The sequence below is a fragment of the Maniola hyperantus genome, chromosome 14, assembly GCF_902806685.2.
Source record: "Maniola hyperantus chromosome 14, iAphHyp1.2, whole genome shotgun sequence".
NCBI classification, from domain to species: domain Eukaryota; kingdom Metazoa; phylum Arthropoda; class Insecta; order Lepidoptera; family Nymphalidae; genus Maniola; species Maniola hyperantus.
The window spans coordinates 1,408,036-1,433,766 of NC_048549.1; the positions used below are offsets into that span (position 1 = coordinate 1,408,036).

At 36.2% G+C, this 25,731-nt stretch overlaps 4 protein-coding genes across 6 annotated transcripts in view; 3 read left to right on the top strand and 1 right to left on the bottom strand.

Moving 5' to 3' along the window:
- The window catches only part of LOC117988355 (uncharacterized), a 206,731-nt gene extending 199,799 nt beyond the window's left edge, over window positions 1–6,932 (bottom strand). For all 3 annotated transcript variants that reach the window (XM_069502879.1, XM_069502878.1, XM_034975485.2), the window contains exon 1: window positions 6,673–6,932. The gene's annotated coding sequence lies outside the window, so the exon portion shown is untranslated. The remainder of the gene's footprint in view (window positions 1–6,672) is intronic.
- Window positions 1–25,731, top strand: part of LOC117988377 (sperm-associated antigen 7 homolog) — a 396,860-nt gene that overhangs the window by 303,552 nt on the left and 67,577 nt on the right. The window lies entirely within an intron of this gene.
- Window positions 13,708–15,955, top strand: LOC117988490 (uncharacterized). Its single transcript, XM_069503039.1, has 4 exons — window positions 13,708–13,879; window positions 14,530–14,750; window positions 15,432–15,618; window positions 15,729–15,955. Exons 1-4 carry the CDS (start codon window positions 13,768–13,770, stop codon window positions 15,875–15,877), a joined length of 669 nt encoding a protein of 222 aa, XP_069359140.1. The 5' UTR covers window positions 13,708–13,767; the 3' UTR covers window positions 15,878–15,955.
- On the top strand, window positions 17,265–24,461 carry LOC117988378 (uncharacterized). The gene is made up of 4 exons (XM_034975511.2): window positions 17,265–17,280; window positions 17,655–17,807; window positions 18,654–18,942; window positions 24,170–24,461. Exons 1-4 carry the CDS (start codon window positions 17,265–17,267, stop codon window positions 24,459–24,461), a joined length of 750 nt encoding a protein of 249 aa, XP_034831402.2.

Below are 25,731 nucleotides of genomic sequence, written 5' to 3' on the forward strand. Positions count from 1 at the left end.
TTGCTTGCGTACTGCCTATCGATTTTGTACCGTAGAAAACCGTAGAAAAAAATATAGCAGACCTGGCAACCCTATAGGTCTATGCCTACGTATGTGTAATCTTACTGTAAAAGTTTGGATATTTGTTACTCCTTAACACCACAATGACTAAACCGATTTGGCTGAAATTTGGAATGGAAATAGTCTGAATTAACACTTTATATCCTGGAAAATAAGGCAATAGCTCAACCGGTATAGGACTGGACTGAAAACCGAAAGGTCGACGGTTCAAATCCCGCCCGTTGCACTATTGTCGTACCTACTCTTAGCACAAGCCTGACGCTTAATAGAGAGGAAAGGGGTATATTAGTCATTTAATATGGCTAATGTTCTTTAAAAGAAAAAAAAATTAAAGAGTTCCTGCGGGATTTTTATAAAACCTTTATCCACGCACATGAGTATTATATTACCTTAGCTTTATCGCACTGATTATGCTTGGGCTGTAGAACCCCGCGAGACTAGTAGGTAATGAGTTCGATTCTATCGGGACAGCGCTAGATTGAAATGCTAATGTCCGTATAATACCGTCGCGCCGTTCGCGTCGTCCGCAAACCTCTTTATAAAATTCCGTGAAATAATCTCGTTTAACGTGTTGGCTCATGGCAGAAGAAATTATTTTCAAACGAAGCTATGATGTCTTGATGGCTGGGAACTTAAATTGCAAAAAAGTGAAACGAAAGAATGGAAGCGGCTAAAGTCAACAAAAAGTGAAACAAACTAGCGAACGAACGCGGCAATGAAACGCTCTTCATTGGCTGAGCAGCGTATAATATTATAGCCCTCTGTTGAACATTTTTGAGTGAACAAAACGAGACATTTTTGAGATAGAAAAATCGATATTTTCGACAGTCAGAAAGCGTAAAATTTTGCCCATTCTGAATAAATAATTTGAGTTTGTTTGAGTTTGAGTCAGTTCAACCCATTTTGATGAAATGAGGTTCGCTTACATTCAGAAAAAGGAGATAGACTAATTTTTATCTCGGTAAAATAAAGAGTTCCCACGGGATTTTAAAAAGACCTAAATCCACGCGGACAAAGTCGCAGGCATCATCTAGTATTGATTAAATAAAAACAGAATATTTTAAAATACTTATGCGAAAATTTCACCCGTCTAATTCTATCGGTCCAATTATTTTTCATGATGCTATCTCAAATAATTGATTATAAACTTCAGGTACGGCCTTTCCTATTTGGAAGCCAAGACTCCATAAAATGTAACGAAGTATCGTTTGTAAGTAAATATTTGATTTCAGATGAGAGCCTAAATAGCTCAACGAGTAAAGCAGTGGACTGAAAACCGAAAGATCGGCCGTTCAAACCCCGCCCGTTGCGATATTGTCGTGCCTACTCCTAGCACAAGCTTAACGCTTAGTTGGAGAGGAAAGGGGATTATTAGTCATTTAACATGGCTAATATTCTTTTAAAAAACAAAAAAAGATATTTTACAATAGTAGAAAAATTTCTTATGGTAAAAATTGCGTTGCATTTTAATACCGGCAAAGAAATGAAAATTATAAAAAGTTCAAATTAAGTAAAACAGATGAGTCTTTATTATTGAATTTGGATGAGTTCACAGAGCGGCTGGCTCATAAATTTTTTGATTGCAAGTTGCAACCAAATTCTAATTTTTCAACTTTTCCAGTCTTCACTCAAAACGTTCTTTCATTTGATTCTTACACGTTGATTTATTTATTTTCGCACTTTTTTAGGGTTCTGTACCTCAAAAGGTAATAGGAACCCTTATAGGATCACTTTGTTGTCTGTCTGTCCGTCGGTCTGTCGTGTCTGTCAAGAAAACCTATTAATTAGGCTATATGATACTTCTCGTTGACCTAGAATCATGAAATTTGGTAGGCAGGTAGGTCTTATAGCACAAGTAAAGGAAAACCGGAAAACCGTGAATTTGTGGTTAGATCACAGAAAAAAATGTGTTCATGAACAAATATTTGTATTTTCAAGTTGGTTAACTATACCAAGTGGGGTAGGTATCATATGAAAGGGCTTTACTTGTACATTGTACTAAAACAGATTTTTATTTATTCTTATACATGATTTTTAATTATTTTTATACATAACAGTTTTTTATTTATCGTGCAAAATATCGAAGAAATACGACTGTAATACGGAACCCTCTGTGCGCGAGTCTGACTCGCACTTGGCCGGTTTTTCCCTGATAAATTGACCATGATTCTTAGAGTACTGATAAAAAGCGTAAAAACATCATCATCATGATGAACCCATCACCGGACCACTTGGCCACAGGATCTTGAATGAGAGTGCGGATTGGCAGTCTTCACACACCTTTGAGAATATTATGAAGAACTCTCCGGCATGCAGGTTTCGTCACAATGTTTTCCTTCACCGTTAAAGCAAGTGATACTTAAATGCTTTATAACTCCGCCAAGTAATAAGTTATGACAACATATCTCCGAAAACTTAGAGGTGCGTGCCCGGGATCGATCCCCCGACCTTCCGAGTAGGAGGCGGACGTCATATCACCGCTATATAAACATACGTAGCTTAAATAATATACCTAAACTGCGTAATTTAAGCCAGGATTTCACCGGCGAAACGAACATGAGAAGGCGTTGTCAAACTTTTACACAAGTTTAGAATTGCCGTCGGCGTTACACCCTTTCACCCCTTCACCCCCTTCGGTAAGCCGTTTCAATCAAATTTTAATTAAATGTAAGCAAAACTCAATTTTCCCGAAAACGTATTATGTCACTGTTGTTGCGGGATGAAGCGGAAAATAGACCTACCTACTGAGATATAATCCAGACGCTGAAACGGATAAATTATATTATTATACCACGCTGGAAGACATTATTCCATACAAAATGACAATTATTTTTCGTGTCGATTCGAAACGCCCCACCAAGCATACCGGGAATTAAAATTGGCACTTCAACTCTTAATATATAAAAGGAAAAGGTCACTGACTGACTGACTGACTGATCTATCAACGCACAGCTCAAACTACTGGATGGATCGAGCTGAAATTTGGCATGCAGATATCTATTATGACGTAGGCACCCCGCACCCGCTAAGAAAGGATTTTGAAAATTCAACCCCGAAGGGAGTGAAATAGGTATTTGAAATTTGTGTAGTCCACGCGGACGAAGTCGGGAGCATAAGCTAGTCTATCTCTATATATATATATATAAATGAATCGCTAAATGTGTTGCTGATCGCAAATCTCTAGAACAGGTGAACCGATTTCGCTAATTCTTTTTTTATAATATTCCTTGAAGTACGAGGATGGTTCTTACGGAGAGAAAAATTAAAAAAAATTGAAACGACTGTAAGGCGGAACGAAGTTCGCCAGGGCAGCTAGTATCAAATAAAATAATATTATGCTCTACTTACGTGTTGTTTTGGTAGATGTCTCATCATTAAAATTAGTTCCGAGTACGCTCACATGACGCTCACTGCTGCTATCAGCGCCAAAATGACGAAAATCAAGTTGCTTCAAAAACATCTGTTTTTAATCGGTAATCGCAAATCCAGCGTGTATTACTTATTAGAGGTCAGTGATCCATACTAATAAATATAAATGTGAAAGTGTGTCAATCTATCTGTTACCTTTTCCCACTACTGAGCACGTTTCTCCTCTCAGAATGAGAAGTGTTTTGGCCATAGTCTACCACGCTGGCCAAGTGCAGATTGGAAGACTTCACACACCTTTGAGAACATTATGCATAACTCTCAGGCATGCAGGTTTCCTCACGGTTTTTCGTTCACCGTTTAAGCAAGTGATATTTTAATTGTTTAAAATACACATAACTCTGTAAAGTTAGAGGTGCGTGGCCGAAATCGAACCCCCAACATCCGGAATAGGTAGCGGATGTCTTAATTACTAGGCTATATTTACGTACGTATAATCTCACTAGCTTATGCTCGCGACTTCGTTCGCGTGGACTACACAAATTTCAAGCCCCTATTTCACCCCCTTAGGGGTTGAATTTTCAAAAATAATCTCTCAGCGGAAGCCTGCGTCATAATAACTATCTGCATGCCAAATTTCAGCCCAATCCCAAGTTTGGGCTGTGCGTTGATAGATCAGTCCAGTCACCTTTTCCTATTATATATTTAGATATTGTCGAAATAGGCTTTTGTAATTGTATTATAGAAACTAAATTAATTAATAATTATAGAGTAGAAAACAGAAAGTAACTAATTACAAGGGCGAAACATCAACAGTATCTGATAGGGTATAAATCAGCCCCTGCCAGAAGTTAGCGGAGTTTCGAACTAATCCGAAAATCGATTTGCCAGATTTGTTGTTCTTGATAGTCGAATTATAGCGAAATTACTTGTGATCTTTCTCTTCGATATATCATCATCATCGTCATTATCAACCGGTAGGTATCTATTTTAGGACCCGCAAGTTGCTAATGCGCGTGGTCGCCATTTTAGTTACGTCAGCACTAGACTGAAGTTTCGAGCTGACGTCAAAATGACGTCATTTCGATGTTAATGAGTTCCAGCGCAATAGCAAATGCGGTACTTTTATACTGGACATACGTCTCTTGTAGGGACTTCCACACGCCACGGTCTTGCGCCGCCTGAATCCAGCGGCTCCCTTTGACTCGTTTGATGTCGTCTGTGACAGTCCAGTGTCCACCTAGTGGTTGGGCGGGCTTCCAACGCAGCGCTTTCTGGTTCGAAGTTGCACCTCGGTACCGCAAAGTCTATTCGGTTCTTCGGGTGTGTCGCTTAAGCCGTAAGCCACGGAGAAGCTTCCTAATATGTCGTTAGATACATAAATAAGTTTTCAAGACATCTTCCTGATGACTTTACGTCTTTCCCTTTTATTGTACTTACGTTAAACGAATTCTCAAACTTCTGTCTACATCATAGAAATATTAAGTACCTACTAGATGATGCCCATTTAGGTTTTTGAAAATCCCTTGGGAACTCTTTAATTTTTCGGGATAAAAAGTAGCCAATGTCGTTCCCCGTATAAGCTAACTCTGTACCAAATTTCATGAAAATCTGTTAAACTGTTGGGCCGTGAAAATCTAGCAGATAGACAGACAGACAGACACACTTTCGCATTTATAATATTAGTATGGATGGACTAAGTAGTTACCTTAAGAATTATTAGGTATATTATGGTATATCCATGGTCTACATCTACTTAAAGTTTGACCTAAGTCAGTGATGTGTTACAGACTTAAGTCACTTTTGCCACAGCTCTCTCACTTTGCTTAGTTAAGTTATTATCAGTTTGCGCGACAATAAATTATGAACCAATATCGCAAAACCATTGCGCTTTGTACTGGCAACTCAATTAGTGGATGTTGTGTAATTATTGGTTAACCTTCATTAATATGCATTATTATCGAATTAAATAATGTGGTTCATCTATAACTTTATACATAAATCTAGTAAATACAAAAAACTAATATCTAATAAAGAACATGTTAGAAGTTTAAGAAAAGGTAGATTAAGGTTGCCAACAAACTATTATGGTAAGAGATCAAGCAGCTACTTAGTACCTACCTAAGATATTCAATAGTGTAGAATGGTTAAGAATAGAGCAAAATGACGGCGAAGGAGTCCTTAAGAAAAAACTAAAAGAAGTGTTATTAAGGACTCCTTGGCCAACTGAATACAGTGAAGTTAATAGGTATAATTATAAATAATAATAGTTATCCATTATGAACTGATGTGCAGTTTGGCGAGATAGAAATTGTTATACCTATTACGTGTGCATTATAATAAATAAAAAAAAAAAAAGATATGACTTATATCAAAGCAAAGCTCAAACCACTGGCTCTAGAAACTTAATATTTTTCATAATATAAGTTCTCTCTGAGTCTATAATGTAAACCCCCATAAAGAAATGTTTGTTATTGTATTTTATTTGTATATAAATGTATATTATTATCACGGCACGCGCAACATCCATTGATGTAGGTATATCTATGGTTGCATAGATAATAAACAGACTGACAAATATTTTTATCATATGTAATACCTAGTCTTTTTATAGTATAGATTATAAATAAAAATTTAGAGTTTATTTCAGTACATAATATACATATTTCAGTAATAATTATTCTCTTTGCATTAAATACACGTTAAAACACAGAAAATTAGACAAATTTTCCATTTATACAGAAATAAATTGAGCAAAAAACATTCTGTGTCTGCTTTAAATAAAATAAAATTACCAGGATACGACTTAAATACTCTAAAAAGGTACCCATTGTAATCAATTTATGTTGAAGTTTGCAAAAACCATTAACAAAAACTATTACAATATTAAAAAAGCAAAATATAAAATTTTAATTACAATATTTAAAAAAAAATGTTTTTAATAATAAATTAATAAAATGTGCTTTAGTTTTTACCTAAGTATTAGGAAATTTGAATAATATCTATTATTAGTCTGACTTTTCAACGATGCCAGCGTTCCTTGCCTCATTGATTTAACATGATATTTTTGATTTGTAATTAGTAAATTTATTTATTTTAAAACTTTATTTTAAACCCTTTAAATTTTAAGTAGGTACTTATTTATTATACATTGACAATAAAATATATTATATATAAACATTGATAAATCCCGTAACATTACGTTACAAGGCATAATCCTCATCATAAGCGACCTCGTCAACTCACCTGTAATAACACTTTCAGGTCCAACACAAAACACGCCCAACCGCTGAAATTCCGAGCGTTACACAGGTCACGGCACTAAAAAGAACTCAATTCCCAACTTGACATACAAAAGTACCTAGGACGAAAGAAAAAAAAACTCGATTCATAATTTCAGATTTCGAACCATCGCGTGCGTTTTACATGGCGTGTTCTTGTCGCGTATGAAATTCGACTACATTTTTTGTCGTGTTTATTTGTCGCGGGTGAAACAGGTGCGAGTAACCGGCGGAACGCACCTCATAACACTGGATCCGAGGGGTAGGAAACCCCTATTTCGATACTACGGATCAAAGAATAAGCATGTTTCAGAGCTGATATTCCGTAATCGATACATTGTGGGTTTTTTACTAAGAAATAAGTTAGCCCTTGACTACGATCTCACCTGGTAGTGAAATGAAATGAAATGAAATGAAATGAAATGAAAATCTTTTTTATTCGTATAAACTTTTACAAGTGCTTACGAATAGTCGGATGCATCTACCACTGGTTCGGAATGCCTTAATAGTAAGTGATGATGCAGTCTAAGACGAAAACGGGCTAAATTGGAAAGTGTGTAGCAGTTTTATTACACCCATATCCGTTATCTAAATATATAAACGGAAAAGGTGACTGACTGACTGACTGACTTACTGACTGATCTATCAACGCACAGCTCAAACTACTAAATGGATCGAGCTGAAATTTGGCAAATATGACGTAGGCATCCGCTAAGAAAGGATTTTTGAAAATTCAACACCTAAGCGGGTGAAATAGGGGTTTGAAATTAAATAGCATAAGCTATTAGGTTTCTACGCGGCATCGTCCCGCGCTTGGCAGCACGACTTTGCGGGTCCAATTGCCCCAGTCGGGAATCAACCCCCAAGCCCACCCACTTATAAGAGCACAGCGCTCACCAATACGCCAAGGAGATCGGCTAGTTTTACAGTTTTAAGTATAGTACTTAAAGAAACATTATATTATTGTGTGAATATTAATATTTTTCCAAGACTCGTGAAGCTTTTTTAAAACCTATAAAGCTCGAGGCACTGGCACCGATTCCGTTGTCTTTCTCTAAACTAAATTTAGAGTATCTGCGTCCTTTTCTTTTTAACAATGCTAAAAATGCATGAACTTTACATTTAAAGACTCAAAATTTTAGTGCACGCTACAAATTTAAACAGTAGGCTCGCGACTGTGCGCTAAAATCACAGGTTTTACCATCTAAAAATTAAATTTAAAACTGTCAAACTGTGTCTGTCCTTTTCATATTACATTAGTAAGAAGAGGATGCGAATACTCTAAAATTAGGTTGTGCTCAGAATCAGTATGTGGTTGATTAGTTAATTCGTACTACTTTGTCCACGTCGTTATGGGTTTACAGAATCCTTAGAGATATATATATATATATCTGTCTAAGGATAGATCTAGATCTAGAACCTACAAGCATAATTTCAAGTTTCTAGACCCGTTTTTAGATGAAGTCACTTCAGTGACTACTTTTGATACAAAAGGACATTTTAAGCCTAAGCTAAATACTTTTTCAGGGTTCCGTACCTCATAAGGAGAAAAGGAACCCTTATAAGATCACTTCGTTGTCTATCTGTATATCTGTTTGTCCGTCTATCGTGTCTGTCAAGAAAATTAGGATTATAGGATACTTCCCACTGACTTAGAATCATGAAATTTGGCAGGTAGGTAGGTCTTATAGCACAAGTAAAGAAATAAATCAAAAAACTTTGAATACGTGGTTCATAAAATCCTTCAATCACGTCGCAACGGTGCAACGGATTAAGGGGATTTTTTTCATGGGTATAGATAAAGACCTGGAGAGCGACATAGGCTACTTTTATCTCGGAAAATCAAAGAGTACCCACGGGATTTTTAAAACTCTAATTCCACGCGGACAAAGTCGCGGGCATCAGCTAGTGTGTTAATAATTTCATTATTTTAAACTAGCTGATTCCCGCGACTTTGTCCGCGTGGATTTAGGTTTTTAACAATCCCGTGGGAACTCTTTTGTTTTCCGGGATAAAAAGTCGCTTATGTCACTCTCTAGGTCTTTGACTATACGCATGCAAAAAATCAGGTCAATCCGTTGCTCCGTTGCGACGTGATTGAAGGACAAACCAACAAACAAACACACTTTCGCATTTATAATAAGGGTACTGGTTAAGTTCCATGTAAGTGACTGTAGTTTTTTATGAGAATGAATGTCTTTAAACCTAGACCTACGTAGCTACCGCAATCAATAAGATAGACTATCTGAAGTTTGAATCCTATTTTCGTCCATGAAACAAATTACGTAAAGTTTTGATTTTCTTTCTTTTATCCTGAAAAAAGTTTCTTGAAAATAATATAAACTGAAGCTCCATACAATCTTTGACCCGTTTGACCGGGCGTGGAAGAGAGACAGAAAATATACACTCCAGTTGCGAGAGGGAGACGGCTTTATTGGCAACTGAAACCGTATTTGAATAGGCCATTTTCAGCTCAAATAAAATATGAGGCCCGATGAGCTGTAAGCGTTTGGAAATTATTTCGATATTACCTATAACGTGCAATAAGTTGCAACACTTGCACCTTATGACCTTTGTTTCTTTTCTTGCGACCTTTCTGAAGAATCACCAATCAGTTCTTTACCCGTAGTATAAGATTTTACGCCACACCAAACGTTGCTAGAATTCTAGAGTCGAAACACTTCTGCGTTATAGTAAATTGGATCTTAACAGCCTTGTTTTAAAGCTCAAGTTTGTCTACACATCTACAGCCAGCGCTGCAAGCGGAAACCTTGCGAAATTAAAATCAGTGGCAATGAATTTTTGACAAGCCTAAGCCAAGCCAAGAAGGCACGCCTTAGCCGACAACTGCTTAAAGGACGTTACCGGGAAAGCGTTCTTCCCCGCGCCACACCCGGGCAAGGAGGCCATGCCTCGAGGCCCGTACCCCCGTTTTGGACTGGGCCTAGGTCAAACGGAGAAGACCCCGCTGCTGAATTTTTGACTTCAATTCAAGGCCCTTTAGGTCCATTTTACTTTGATGTTATTGTGTTTCGATTCTCGAATTATAGCAACGTTTGGTGAGACGCAAAGTCTTATACTACGGGTACTGATGGCCTTCTAGTATTCGATCATTCGATCGATTATCAACCGATAGACGTCCAATGCTTGACATAAGTTTCTTGTAGGGACTTCCACACGCCACGGTCTTGTGCCGCCTGAATCCAGCGGCTCCCTGTGATTCGTTTGATGTCGTGTGTCTGCGTGACACTATGCCATGTTAAGTAATTGCAGTCCACCATCAGCAGTAGACCATCAGGTCTACTGCTTATAAAACTAGTGGACTACAACAACAGCTATAACAAGTTAAACGCAAGAGTTCGCTGAACATTTACTGTTTAATAACGAGCAGTAGATCAGCACATAAACGCAAGAGTTCGCTGAACATTTACTGTTAAATAACAAGGTTGTTAATGGACCATAATTGATGGAATTATTGAATTTACGATCCGCCATTAAACGCGGAATATCGACAAGGAGATGCTCGCTCGAATGTGGCGTGAGTTATTAATTTATATTATTTGTGTTAAAAAATCGCATTTATTATCACGACCCATATTATAAACGAGAAAGTGTATTTATTTGATGGTTTATTGGTTTGTCCTTCAATCGCGCCGCAGCGGAGCGACAGATCAGCGAGATTTTTTGCCTGGTTAAAGACCTAGAGAGTGAGTGAGCAGGAGCTACTTTTTATCTCGGAAAATCAAAGGGTTCCCACGAGATTTTTGAAAATCTAAATCCACGCGGACGAAATCGCGGGCATCAGCTAGCGCAGAATAGAAAAATATACAGATTTTTTAAATCAAAATTACAAGTGCTTTTGAATTGACAAAAGAACCACTGCCACTGGTTCGGTATGTTATTCTGACCGAGAAGAACTAGCATGATACCTCTCTCAGACCTCTTCTCAGACCTGGGCGCATTTGGAACCCTCGTAGCTTTAGTACTTGGACGATCTAACCTAAGGACGCGCCTCGCATGATTATTCCCCTCTGTCAATAGTAATGGATTTTTAATCCACTGCGTTTATAAACACTGTTTGCGGAATCGATTTTGTCATTGTCAGAATCGTTTTCGATGTGTGACGACGTCTTACACGCTGGGTGAAAAATGCCTGTTTGTGCCGTTAGTGAGTGCAAGAACAAATCAAACACATCAAATTTACAAAAAGATGGAATTTCATTTCATAAGTAAGTATTTTTGGTGTAATAAACGCTTTCTATAAATTAAATTACATAAATTATTATAATAAAATAACAATCGAGAACTTTACCGATTCAGTAATTGAGTACGTAATAATTCGGTAGAAACGAGTCACACTTCTCACGAGACTATATTTTTTTTTTTCTAAACAATTGCAACCCTCGTTATATACAAATTAGGTTAAAATTTGAATACGCGTGAACAGCATGAAATTACGTAGTAGTAAAAATAACACTAGTCTCGTGGGAAGTGCGGTATACTAAAGACGGAGAGCCAGCGCCCAAAAAACTGTTTGAATTTACTAAGGCTAATTTTTTGCGCATACTGACCAGCTCTGTCCCCATATTCTGCTGACTAACCATTACAACTTTCATTTATATGCAATATACAAGTTATATAACAATTTTCAGCCTTAGTAAATTCATTTTATTACCTCGCAGGTACGACACCTTTGATAGCGCACCTGAGTCACTGTTCTCAGGTTCACTTGACTGACCGCAGTATGTTTGTGTACGCAACCATTCTAATGAACTATAAAAAAATTAGCCTTAGTAAATTCAAACAGTATTTTGGGCCCTGGCTCTCCGTCTATAGTATACCGCACTCCCCACGAGACTATAGTGTTATTTTTACAAAATTTTTCAGTATTAGATTTAATTGCATAGGACATAAGGTTCGATTTTTAAGAATCATGTGATAGTGATTGCGGTTCTATTATCGATATCGATGAAAACATTTTCTTTATTATTAACGACTTAATTACCGTCTTCAAGTCAAGTAAAGAATTTCTGTGATTTCACGTACTTAATACATTTAAAAAAATATTAAAGCAACGCAATTTTAGTGATAGGCGAGAAACGGGGTAGGGTGTCTCTGAACTGGGTAATTTGTAGCTAAAAGGTGTACCTTTCTCAAGGATGAGGATTAGGTAATAATTTATCATAATCGTTTTATTTTTACAGATTTCGATATTTTTACAGAGAGAATCGCCAAGAATATACATAACATTAACCTAATGGTAAATAATGACGTGTTAAAAATAGAAGAGGCCACCGTGTGTGTTTACTAATTTATTTTCATAGTATCATATCTGTCTTATGGAATTTTGCTGTGGGGTAAAAGCGGCAGGTATTGAGAAAATTTTTGCATTGCTAATTTGTAAGGGCAATACGTGTAATATTTAATAACTTACATTTAATTTTTTTGGACAAAGAGTACACCATATTGGAATTACCATGTAAACCCAATGTGCAATAAATAAATGATTGATTGGAAAGAAAAAAACATTTTATTGATTGATATACCTACTAATTATGTTTGGTAGGCTTTTGCGCGGTCAGGTTTATTTTGTATTATATAATAATATAAGTCATTAATAAGCACATTTTCACTATCGAAATTTTAAATGAAAATTTCGTTATATAAAAAAATACAAAAGATTAAAAATGATATAAAATAAGTAAAAAAGTATGTGCATATTTTTTAAATAAATATTTTTCTTATTTTTACGTTGCATTATTAGTTTTTGGGATAATTACCTATTAAGTGAGGTGAATGTATGCAAGAATACGCTACGCTGACCAAACACTGGTTTTAAGTAATTAAATACGAGTAATAAATTCTTACTTCTACTTTTGTTTCTGAAAAACTATCGATATATTTTAAAATATCGATACGGTAGCATCGCAAATTAATTTGACTGTCTTACACTCGTAATGTCTTTGTATGTTGATGTATATAACTTATTAGTGTGCGTAAAATGTAGTAGTGTTGAAGATTTAGATATGTGTGTGTTAATAATGACACAAAACTTTGTTGAGTGAGTGTCTCAAGTTGTCTATGTAGTGTTTCCTCGTCCCGCACCAAAAGTGACAGAAATTTTTATTCGTAATATTAGGCGCGTTACAAGTCCATAGGTTAGATCGTCCAAGCTTTAGTATTAAGTTTACGTAATTAATTATCACCACTACATCATTGTATTGCAAATTCAGCAGTCGACAATCAGATAGTGTATACAAAAATACCCAATCTAATTAAATGATTGACTTTGACTTTGACATATATACCTACTTGACAATAATATATATATAAATATAATAATATTTATTTATTTGAACAACTCAGTACATTAATCAACTCTCTGAAATCCTGACTCCTAAACTAGGAAATCCCGTGTCTTAGGGGCCGAGATAATATATAATTAATTACATATAACTCTAAAATCTGATACTTCTATTGTATATCACTATGTCTTCTATTTTGCTCTTATTTATGATTTAATGACGATGCTATAAATTACTCTTATTTGTAAAATACAACCTTGTTTCTTAAAATTAATAATAAATTCGATAGTTGATTTTGTCATTCATGGTAGATCCTAGTATTAGTTAAACTTAAGAAAATAAATTTTGATGCATGCCCACTGTATGGCGGATTGTAGCTGTAAATAAACCACTGTAACATCATTATACCTGCAACCGTGCAATTTTTTTTTTTTTTTTTTTAGCTTTGATTGATTGAAATGATTTGTATTTGTATTTGACTTTCATACTCGGCGGTTGGTCTATTTAAATATTCAATATATTGTTATTATTACATAAACCTTACACTAAAAAAGGATATTTACAAAAAATTTACCGTCCAAGTTGGTTTTATATTGGTTGGTTTTTGGTATTATATTTGACTTTACTGTGAATTGGAACATTTTTCAGAAAATACGTGCAATCGCACTTGATCGGGTTTCATTTTATTTATTTCAGATTACTTCTGTGTAATTTTATTGGTTACTTCGGTGAAAGCAAATGATTTTAACCCGTATATGAAAACTGGTTTCAAAACACGGATGAATAATTGGACTTTCAAGGATTACATACAAAAATTCAATCCCAGTAGAGTCTGGAGCGATATGGAGGAAACAAATAAACAAAATGGTTTGATGAATACCTACTATCCGTTTCTACTAAGAAGATATGAAATGGGGTAGAGGACTACCTCTACCTCATTTTAGGTAACTAGTTACGGCCAAAGCCCATTGCAGTCATCATCGTCATCATCTCAACCCATCGCCGACCTACTATTGAGCAAGAGTCTCCTCTCAGAAGAAGAAGGCTTAGGTAATAGTCCACCATGCTGGCCAAATGTGGATTGGCATATTATACATACCTTTGAGAAAATTATAAAGAACTCTCAGGCATACAGATTTCTTACACCGTTAAAGCAATTGATATTTAATTTCTTAAAACGCACATAGCTCCGAAAAGTTAGAGGTGCATCCGGAATCGAACCCCAGGCCCCTGAAATAGGAGACTGAAGTCTTAATTAACCACTATTTCCTACATTGGAACTGGCATGAGGCGTGTTAGACTGCTTCGTACCATGTGGCAATTTAGGAAATATAAATATTCAAATTACCCCTGCCGGGAATTGAACCCAGGACAATCTATTTATAAGACTACAGTGCACACCATTACACTAAGGAGGTTTCTTTTGGTAGTCCTTAAGCCATTAGCGGCAAGTTTTAACCGAGTTCAAAGAAAGAGGAGGTCCTCAATTCAACACATAAGTCATTATTTATTTACAGGTGTCAATAAAACTTTGAAAGAAGAGTTCCAAACCATATACGATCGAATAGATGAAACTGAAGAGCTATTGAATCTGACAGTTAGAAATGGTGACCCTAAGATGGTGCTGAACAAAGATGGCCGCCGGTGGAAACCTCCTGGTGATGTAGTCGATAACAAATACGATAGATTTAGCATCAAGCGCAGGCTATTGGAACTAATGAAGCAAGCTATATATCAGGTAAGTACCTGAAAATAAAATAACGTCGGAGTTTGAAAGAAGAAAGAAAAAAGAAAATGCTTTTACTTGTTGTTGGTGTCCCCGATAAAAAAAAGCATACAAATGTAAAATTCTCATCTGTGACACCACCCCATGGGTGTACAGTACAGGTCAGCTAATGCCTTATCTATCTTCTATCTATATATATAAAAGGAAAAGGTGACTGACTGACTGACTGAATGACTGACTGACTGACTGACTGATCTATCAACGCACAGCTCAAACTACTGGACGGATCGGGCTGAAATTTGGCATGCAGATAGCTATTATGACGTAGGCATCCGCTAAGAAAGGATTTTTGAAAATTCAACTCCTAAGGGGGTGAAATAGGGTTTTGAAATTTTGTAGTCCACGCGGACGAAGTCGCGAGCATAAGCTAGTCTAAATATATAAAAGGAAAATGTGACTGACTGACTGACTTATCTATCAACGCATAGCTCAAACTACTGGACGGATCGGGCTGAAATTTGGCATGCGGATAGCTATTATGACGTAGACATTCGCTAAGAAAGGGTTTTTGAAAATTCAATCCCTAAAGGGATAAAATGGGTTTGAAATTTGTATGGTCCACGCGGACGAAGTAAATCTGTCATAATATATACTCTCTATATCAATGTATCTAACGTACAATTTTGATTACAGGCTCGAAATAAAATGGTGATAATGCAAATGTTGAGGGAAAAGTACCGCACTCAGTCGCTGTACAAAATGGGCTTCTTGATGAGCAAAACGGACATAACCTGCAAGATATTCGCCAGCTTCACATACAAAGCCTTCAAGGCTTGCTCCAATGCCCGGCAAGGGGCTATAAATTCTTATCCTCTCATAGGTAGGTTATACCAACACAAGATCCAGGAAGCTTCTTCGTCTGACTTTGGGTTGGTAGTTTAAGATTTTTTAATGGGCTGTCACAAATAAACCTCCCTATAATGATTACAGATAGTCTGGAGTCCAACGAGCGTCTGCTGGACCTATGGTTTGACGTGGACCTGCTCGTGGACTTGATCATGGCGAACCACGAGAATTGCAAGCGCATGCTCAATCAAGTCATCACGAATAGGAAGCATGCTTGGAAGTTCATCGATTAATTTTTTTTACAAAAAATTTAATTATAAAAATTAATTTTTTGTGTGATGTAACCACAAATTCACGGTTTTCAGATTTTTCCCCGAATGTCTGCTATAAGACCTATCTGCCTGCCAAATTTCATGATTCTAGGTCAACGGGAAGTACCCTGTAGGTTTATTGACAGACCGACAGACAGACAGACAGACAACAAAGTTATCCTATAAGGGTTCCGTTTTTCCTTTTGAGGTACGGAACCCTAAAAAAAAACCGACTTCAGTACCTAACCACGAACACTAAAAATTAAAAAATAGTTTGATTTATTACCGAATGTATTATACTATGACAAAGAGTTAAGATAGTTCTAACTTCTAATATAATATTTTTTTGGGGTTGATGCCAATGAGGTGCCATTGTGGAGTCTCAAAAAAATATGAAGTAATTATATGTGATCTCAAACAAAGCCTTACTTTCGAAAGTGTTTTTGTTGATATACTATTAATTCTTATCAAAATAAAATAGTTGATCATCTTAAGTATTCAATTTCTTACTACTTAATACTTTTTCATTACTTGATTACATATTTCATATTATTTTAATTTCGTGATATCTCCTAAGATATTATTCTGAATTAAATCATCATTTAATTCAGAAAAATATCTTAGGAGATATCACGAAATTAAACACGAAATTCTGAATTAAATCATCATTTAATTCAGAATAATATCTTAGGAGATATCACGAAATTAAAATAATATGAAATATGTATCGTAAAATTAAAACTAACGCGCAACGAAACGAGACGGAGGCGACGGTGGTCGCATTTATAATATTAGTATGGATGTATGGATTATTATTAATCACTCCTCACTGACACCACATTAGTATCTACATTGCACCCATGCGAAACCGGGGCGGGTCGCTAGTATAGTTCTATAATAATATTTTTTGGGGTCGGTGCCAATGAGGTGCCATTATGGAGTCTCATAAAAATATGAAGTAAGTATAGATGATTCGCGTAGCTACTAAGATAATTGTGTATTGAAGTCGATTTTTATATTTTTGTACTTTTTAAAATCTCCAATACATTCAGTTTCAGCTTTACCAGACCGCCCTCTAAATAACCTTTATAATTTAAAGTTTTATCTCAATCGGTACAGTGTTTTTATGTGAAAGGTGGAACAAAAATAAACTGAATTAAATTTTAATAGCCATTTAATAAATTTATTAAGGCTTAATTTAATGGACAGTTAATTTTATCGATTAAGATTATTACGGTAGTAAATAAGGTAGTATGTGCTATAAATGATAATTTTACATAAAGATTCATTAATAATGTTTATTATAAAATAGAAAAATTGTTACAACAATAAGAATATTATTATGATCATGATTTTAATGTTGTGTTTTATGTCCAAAGTTGATGGTAAGTGATAATTTATAAGAAAGAAAAATATACGAGACAACGCATATTATTTTTCTCAGCTTCGGTTGGAAGGAATACCTGGAATTCTTTACTTAGTAATATTAAATACTAGTCAAAAATAGCATTTTCTACCCCTAATAACACAAAAGATGACCCAGGAGATCCGTAAACCCGACAGGACATCTATGCCCCGCAGTAGACGACTGTTGGTTGATAATGATGATGATGACGACTATAGGTATCCGTCAGGGAATTGAAAAAGAAAAAAGAAAACTTTATATCGACGTAATTAAAAGGGGAATATTAGTCATTTAACATGGCTAATATTCTTTAAAAAAAAAAAAATATAGGAAAGAATTTTAATGTTGTTCTAGGGTTTTCTATAGACGACAACGAGACATTTAACATGACTATTTATGACAATTTCTTTGGCTTGGCAAACCTTTTGTACGGTGATATTACCAATATGGACGATATGTTTCTGCCCCCGCTGGACAGTGAACCAAGTGAAACAGACGATACACAGGGTGAGAGAAACTCGATTTTTTATTTTTTATTCAGATATATAGCTTTTCAGTCAGCTTTCCTTTTATATCCATACTAAAACTAATATTATATATACAAAATCGTGTCTTTTTCACAGCCCAACGGTTTAACCGATTTTGATGAAATTCGGTAAAGATTTAGCTTACATCCCGGGGAAGGATATAAGGTAGGGATAGGAATAGGCTACCCGGAACATCAAAGAGTTCGCACAGGATTTTTAAAAACCTAAAACCACGCGGACGAAGTCGCGAGCATCATCTAGTCAGTAGGTACCCTTGTTATAAATGCGTAAGTGTGTTTGTTTGTTGGTTCATTGGATTGTTGGTTTGTCCTTCAATCACGTCGCAACGGTGCAACGGATTTACGTTATTTTTTGCATGGGTATAGATAAAGACCTGGAGAGTGACATAGTCACATAGGCTACTTTTTATCCCGGAAAATCAAAGAGTTCCCACGGGATTTTTAAAAACCTCAAACCACGCGGACGAAGTCTAAATATATAAAAGGAAAATGTGACTGACTGACTGACTGACCAACTGACTGACTGACTGACTGATCTATCAACGCACAGCTCAAACTACTGGACGGATCGGGCTGAAATTTGGCATGCAGATAGCTATTATGACGTAGGCATCCGCTAAGAAAGGATTTTTGAAAATTCAACTTCTAAGGGGGTGAAATAGGGGTTTGAAATTTAGAAAGTAGTCCATGCGGACGAAGTCGCGAGCATAAGCTAGTATACAATAAAATAAAAATTACACACCGGGCTTTCGGTTTCCTTTGAACTCCGTTTTTTATTTTCGTTTGATTTGAAACTCAACTTATAGAAGAACAGGAGTTGGCCAAGAGGAAAGAAGATGTTTTCAAGTTTGAGGAGTTGGATTATTTGCGACCTAAAGCGATGACGGCAGACGTAGCAGAGTTCAATGACATCACCAGGATCCTCCAGAATGAAACCCGGAGGTATAATGGGAGGTGGCGAGGGTGGACGGACAATGAAGACGTAGAATGGTCGTGGGTGACAGCGATCTTTGGTGCGAATGCAACATATGGAATAGAAAATAGGAAAAAGAAGAGAATGTCGAACATGAATTTACAGTGGATCGTGCACGCGAGGTCAGCTGGAACCACGAATTTCTTCTGGTGCTGCAAATGTTCATCATCATCATCATCATGATCAACCCATCGCCGGCTCACTACAGAGCACGGGTCTCCTCTCAGAGTGAGAAGGGTTTTGGCCATAGTCTACCACGCTGGCCAAGTGCGGATTGGCAGACTTCACACACCTTTGAGAACATTATGGAGAACTCTCAGGCATGCAGGTTTCCTCACGATTTATTTATTTATTTATTTTATTTTATTTATTATAGGAAAATCAACAGCGAAATAATGCAATAAGTTTCTTAAATGCTAATTACAGAAGTATGGCCAATTATAGATTTTCTCGAAAAATTAACAATATATAAGAGTGAGTTAAAATTATTTCATACAGAGGAACAAAAAAAAAAAAAAAAATAACAATTATTGGCTAAGTACATGACATTATATCAAAACTAAGTGTATGAAGGAAATAAAAACATAGTATCCTTGGAAGCCTAGATTAAAAAGGAAAAAAAAAAACAAGTAAATTATGAAACAAATATAAAGTGTGTGTGTGTGTGTGTGTGTGTGTGTGTGTGTGTGTGTGTGTGTGTGTGTGTGAGTCGTGTGTGTGTGTTCAGTGTATGTGTAGCGTTAATTACGCGTCCATGTATGTGAAGTTAAGTATGTTACGTTTAAATAAAATAAAGTAAAATAGTTATTGGTGAAATTGTGAAATGTGTCGCTTATATGTCTTTTTAGAATAGCGGAAAAGGTCAATATCGGAATAATGTTTGTTATAGGTGCGTGTCATTCTAGTAATAGCAGAGTTTTGGGAGTAATTTTTCCTTTTAAAAGGCACACGGAGTAGTGATGTATGACGAGTACGTTTGGGGGGTGCAACTAATTTAATTTTGGATAAAAGATTCGGACTATCAATTTTAGCGTTTATAATATCATATAGCACTAACATGTCCGCTATTTGCCTCCTTTGCCCACAGGTTTGTATTTTATAGTGTTTACAGCTTTCCTTATAGTCTGGTGACTCAAAGTATGTACGAAAGTTTAAATGTTTAATAAACTTGCGCTGTATCCTCTCTATTGCTTCAATAGGTTTTATATAGCAAGGTGACCAAATGTTACTACAATATTCTAAGTTGCTACGCACATATGCAGAATAAATAGTCTTAAGTGTGCTTATTTTCTTGAAGGGCTTACAGGTTCTTAAAACAAAGCCAAGCATAGAGAAAGCTTTGTTAGTGATTGTTTCAATATGAGGATTGAATGACATTTTATTGTCCAGTATAACTCCCAAATCCCGTACCTTATCAATTTTGGAGATAGTTTGACCATCGATTGTGTAATTAAATTGTATTGGACTTTTATTTCTCGTAAAACTTATATGCTGACATTTACTTATATTAACTTGTATTCTATTTTCTTTGTAATAGCGAGAAAGTCTATTAAGGTCACTCTGTAATTTCTCACAATCATCCACGCTATTAATGCCTAAGTATATTTTAGTATCGTCAGCGTACATTAAAAACTTTGAGTTAAAAAAACATTTATCAATGTCGTACAAATATATGTTATAAAATAAAGGACCCAGATGCGAGCCTTGTGGAACTCCAGAGGGGATCTCACAAAAATCGGATTTACAGCCACCAACAACAACAGCTTGAGAACGATTAGTCAGGTACGATTTAACCCACCTCAGAAGATCTCCGTGTATACCCAGATACTCCAATTTCCTTAACAGGATGACGTGATCCACACGGTCGAACGCTTTTTCAAAATCAGTGTAGATCACGTCAACCTGTACGCGGTTATCCATTGAGGACAGTATGTCTTCGGTAAATGTTATTAAATTGGATAATGTAGATCGCCCTTTTAAAAAACCGTGTTGTTCAGTTGGGATCGCCTTTGTAATAATGGGATATATTGAACCATATACAATTTTTTCGAGCATTTTGCCAAATACGTTTAAGATGGAAACAGGGCGATAGTTTTCTACGTGACTTTTGTTGCCCTTTTTATATATTGGAACAATGTGAGCTTCTTTCCACTTAGACGGAAAGGATCCTTCTGCTATTGACCTATTGAAAATAATACTTAAAGGTGTAATGAGAGCCTTACCTGCGTGTTTAATAAAGTAAGGTGATATGTTGTCACTTCCCGCGCTTTTAGATGTATCGAGCTGGCCTATACTTTTTGAAATTTCGTTAATATCAACTTTGAGGGAATGAATATGCGACGTACTAGAGTTTGTTGGAGGTCTGAGCTCCAAAGAAGGATATTCCTTAAGTGGCTGAGAAAAAACGTTGTAAAAGAATTTGTTAAACTGAGCCGCGTGATCCTTATTACTAATGGATTCGACATTTTTATAAACTAGCTTTCTCGGTAAATTGGTAGTGTTACGCTTGGATTTTATATATGACCAAAAACACTTTGAATCTTTTTTTAAGCAATATTCGGTTAGCTCAGTATATTTATTGTAGCATTCGGATTCTACATCGCGTGCTCTCTTTCTCAACCTGGAAAATTCCTGGTAGTCCAAGGGGTCTTGAAATTTTTTCCAACGTCTATGGACCTTGGATTTTTCTTGTATAATTTTTACAAGTGATTCACTGTACCACTTTGGATACACATCTCTCCTTCTCGTCACCACTAAGGGTACAAACCTAAAGATACTTTCGTAAATATTTTCGTAGAAACAATCAACCGCCTCGTCCAAAGAACCCTTATTAAGGCATGCACCCCATGGAATCGTCATCAAATGGTTCACTATGACGTCATAGTTTGCCTTTTGAAATTTAAATTTTAGATGAGGATCATTTTTTAATGGTTTGGTTGATGAAATAGGTACTTCGATTAATAAAACCGGATGGAAATCATCTTTTTTTAGCAAAGGAGATAGCTCGAGAGATAATTCTAAAGAAATATTTGAGAACACAAGATCCAAAATATTATTATGTGAATTTTTAAAAAACGATTGTTGCGTTAACCCCATCAAATTTAAGTATTGAATTAGTTTAATGCCTGCTTCTTGTACTTTCTGAGACCCTTTATTCATGAAAGAAGGCCCATTCGTAGACCATTGTATGAAGGGCATATTAAAATCCCCTACAATCATAAAGTTACTATTTTCCATTTTATTGTTATGTTCATGAATCGACAGTAGGAGTTCCTCGAGTAGATTTGATTGAGTGTTCGTATTCCCAGGTATGTACGTTGCAAGAATATGCAGATCTTTCTTTGAGTGTAAAGAACGCGATGGAATACTTATCGATACCGCATCTAATGCGCGGCATGATGACTTGAGGTCCAATACAGTAGCATTTAAACTTCGTTTTACGCATATCACGACACCGCCTCCGATTGATTTATTAGAAGCTGAGAGGTCCCTGTCATGTCTGAATAAGTCATATCTTAAATCGCAAAATTCCCTGTCTCCAATACTAACCGTTAGCCAGGTTTCGGTTAATACTATTACGTCGTAGTCATATAGTAAAATATTTCTGTATAGGTCATTTGTTTTTGTTCTTATACCACGAACATTCTGGTAATAAATTTTTAATCCAGTCCTATCCATTTTGAGATATAATTAAGTATACCAAAATAATATTAACAAAATAGTTTGAAAATTGGAATGTAAAAAATATCTACTAGAATATGTTTGGATTTTATATTCAGGAAATTAAGAAACTTATTTGAAAAATAGACGTAATATGAGATATTAACTGTGCTGGTTAGCTTAATGTGCACCGCGAGTATATTATTAATATTGACAAATGTTACTCGTATGATAAAAGCGACTGAGTTAATTAGTGTAAAGGTGTGGGAACGATGGTATATATTTTTCTTACATAATGATAAACAGAATAGTGTGATTGGGTGTGTGTATTGAAATAGTGTGATGAGTGTGCTTCCAATTAAACTGAAATACAGTTCTAAAATGAAACAAATAATTTTAAGATATATACTAGCTAAATACCTAATTAATATTCTAATCATTTTATCTTTTTTAAGTCTTCTACTGTATTTACTTGAAAAAAAGGACAATTGTCGTTTTTTCTCACTAAGATTTTGCAGTTTTTTATCCAACAGTACTTAAAGCCCCTCTGATCGCAAGCTCGGCGGGTTTCCTTGTATAAATCTTTGTTTTTTGATGTCAAATGTTCACGTATGAAGATTTTGACTGCAGGTCCGTCAATGCCGATGTTCTCCGTATTTAGGCCGCGCGCTTTCCGAAATCCCGCTAATATATTACTTTTTGCGACTCGCGACCTTAATTTACACACGACAACTCTAGACCGCCCGTCTAACTGTTGGCGTGGCTGAACTCTGTGAATATGATCAATATCCTGAAATGTAATAGGGGCGTTTATATACTCTGACATATCTATTACAAGCTTAGCAAGGTTTTCGTTTTTTCGTTCCGGTAAGCCGACGATTTCGATATTTAGGAAGCGGTCCCGTTGCTGTTGGTCATCAAGTTCACTTTGTAGCTCGTGCAACTTATTTTTTGTCGAAGAAAGTTCTTCGTTCAGTGAGTCAATTCTTTTGGAGTTACTGGTTGAAGAACTCGAGCCAGCTTTCAAGTCATCATACTGTTGAGAAGTAAATTGGATGGATGCCCTAAGATCATCGATCTCTTTTTCCACATGATCCTGTCTGCTTTGCAATTTAGAGTAGTTATGAGAGTTTTCATGTGATAATTTTTCGATAGTGTCGTTTAATTCACTTTTTAATCCGGAGGAGGCAGTCTGTAGGTTATTCAGTTCCGTCCTAATGTTTAAGGAGAGATTTGTTAATTTCTTATCTAATTTTCCTATTTCCGACTTAATATTGTTTTGTTCTATTCTAAGAGTATTAGTTGTAGTGACAAATTCCTCCTTCGATGTTTTCCTTCACCGTTAAAGCAAGTGATATTTTAATTATTTAAAAACGCACATATCTATAACATCTATGCTTTAAACTTTTAAATTTAAATAGGATGCGAAATTAATTAATTACTTCTATTATAGTTCACAGATTTTGTGGCGAAGAAAGTAAGGAAAATTGCAGTGCACGCTAGCTTTTACTCTTCATCTATGTCATTGATTGACACGACCTAAACATTAAAGCATAGATCATATAGATATAGGTATTATTTTTCATATTTAGTGGTTGTAAAATTCAGCGCCATCTATGAAAATTTTCTCGAACGTTGCCTGGAAACCTCCTCATTGTAATAGAGGTTTTGAACCTGATGTCGTTACAGGATTGTGGTTAAAAAGGCCTTAGTCCTAAAGCGTGCAGACGACTTGCGCTTGGACAAGCGGTACAAGATCGGCTATCTCATGAGCAGACTGCGCATCATCAAGTACGAGCAGCAGAAGATAACCAGCTTCGCGCAGGCGCTGGAGAAACATTACTCCCGCAGCCTGAAAGCCTTACTCAAGTTCTACGAGCGAATGGTGCGGTACGACGTTGATATAAAGGTTCTCTTTTATGTTCTCTTCTCTGTTCTATGCTCTCCTGGTCGAACATCGGCCACAGCAGCCCATCGATGAGCAGAGACCAGGCGCAGGACCAACAAATTAACGTGGGCACGGGCGTGTAACACCGCCAACTTTCCAACTACAGTTAGCTACAGAGACTTTCTGGACAGAAAAACTAATCACTGCCCATATTATAAATGTGAAAGTGTGTTTGTTTGTTGGTTTATTGGTTAGTTGGTTTGTCCTTTAATCACGTCGCAACGGAGAAACGGATTGACGTGTTTTTTTGCATGGGTATAGTTGAAGACCTGGAGAGTGACATTTTATCCCAGAATATCAAAGTTCCCACACGATTTTAAAAAACATAATTCCACGCGAACGAAGTAGCAGGCATCAGCTAGCAAAGAAAAATAATGATCTCCTGATTGGCTGACATTCTTATCGAAGACTAGACTAGAAGACATGTTTTGTAAGCCCAGGTACACTCTCTAGTCCCTCACCCTCATATCCCGATGATTCGATTAGATTATTTTAATGTGTGGCAATAAAATAACCTATTTTATGCTTTAAAGGACACCGTCCGCTTTATAAGGGAAATCGATAAGAAACCGTCTCCAATTGCCAATGTATCATCAAAGCCGACCCGCCCATAGAGAATCCGACAATCAAGAAAGCTCCATATCACCAAAGTTTATATAAACCATAAAGCATCATCGAAACCTGCGCGACCAAAGTAACTGAGAAGCGGAAACGTCGCGGCGGTCGCCTCCCACGATATCTAATGATGCCATGCACATTGCACACCTACTCGACCACAAATCGGTGCCGTAGGTGTGCACGTATACTAGATTCGCGTCGTGGACGCTCCAGCATCCCACGTTCATGATGCGCACGTGTACAGTACTTTTAATTCAGCCAATTAGAGCAATTTTGACTACCTACCTGTCTCAATATGATATCACACCTTCTGTAATAGTCCCCTAAAAATTCTACACGGGCAACGTTGCAATGGGCAACAGCTATCAATCATCATTACGTCATAAAAAAGTCCTGACTCACTGACTGACTCATCAACGACCAGCCCAAACCCTTGAACTTAGAAGGCCGACTTTGGCTAGTCTCTGATTTATATACCTCAATTCAATTCAATTCAATTTCTTTATTTTGCAGAAACACATTAATTTTATACCTACCTATAATATTTTATGGCTTTTTATAACAATCACAACAATAAGTAGGCATAGGTACTTCTAATAAGCGATAAGTAAGAAATAAAAATAATAAAACTGTTTTAATTGTGTTTTATGTGATAACAATTTTCGTTATAACCTTGTATTCACAG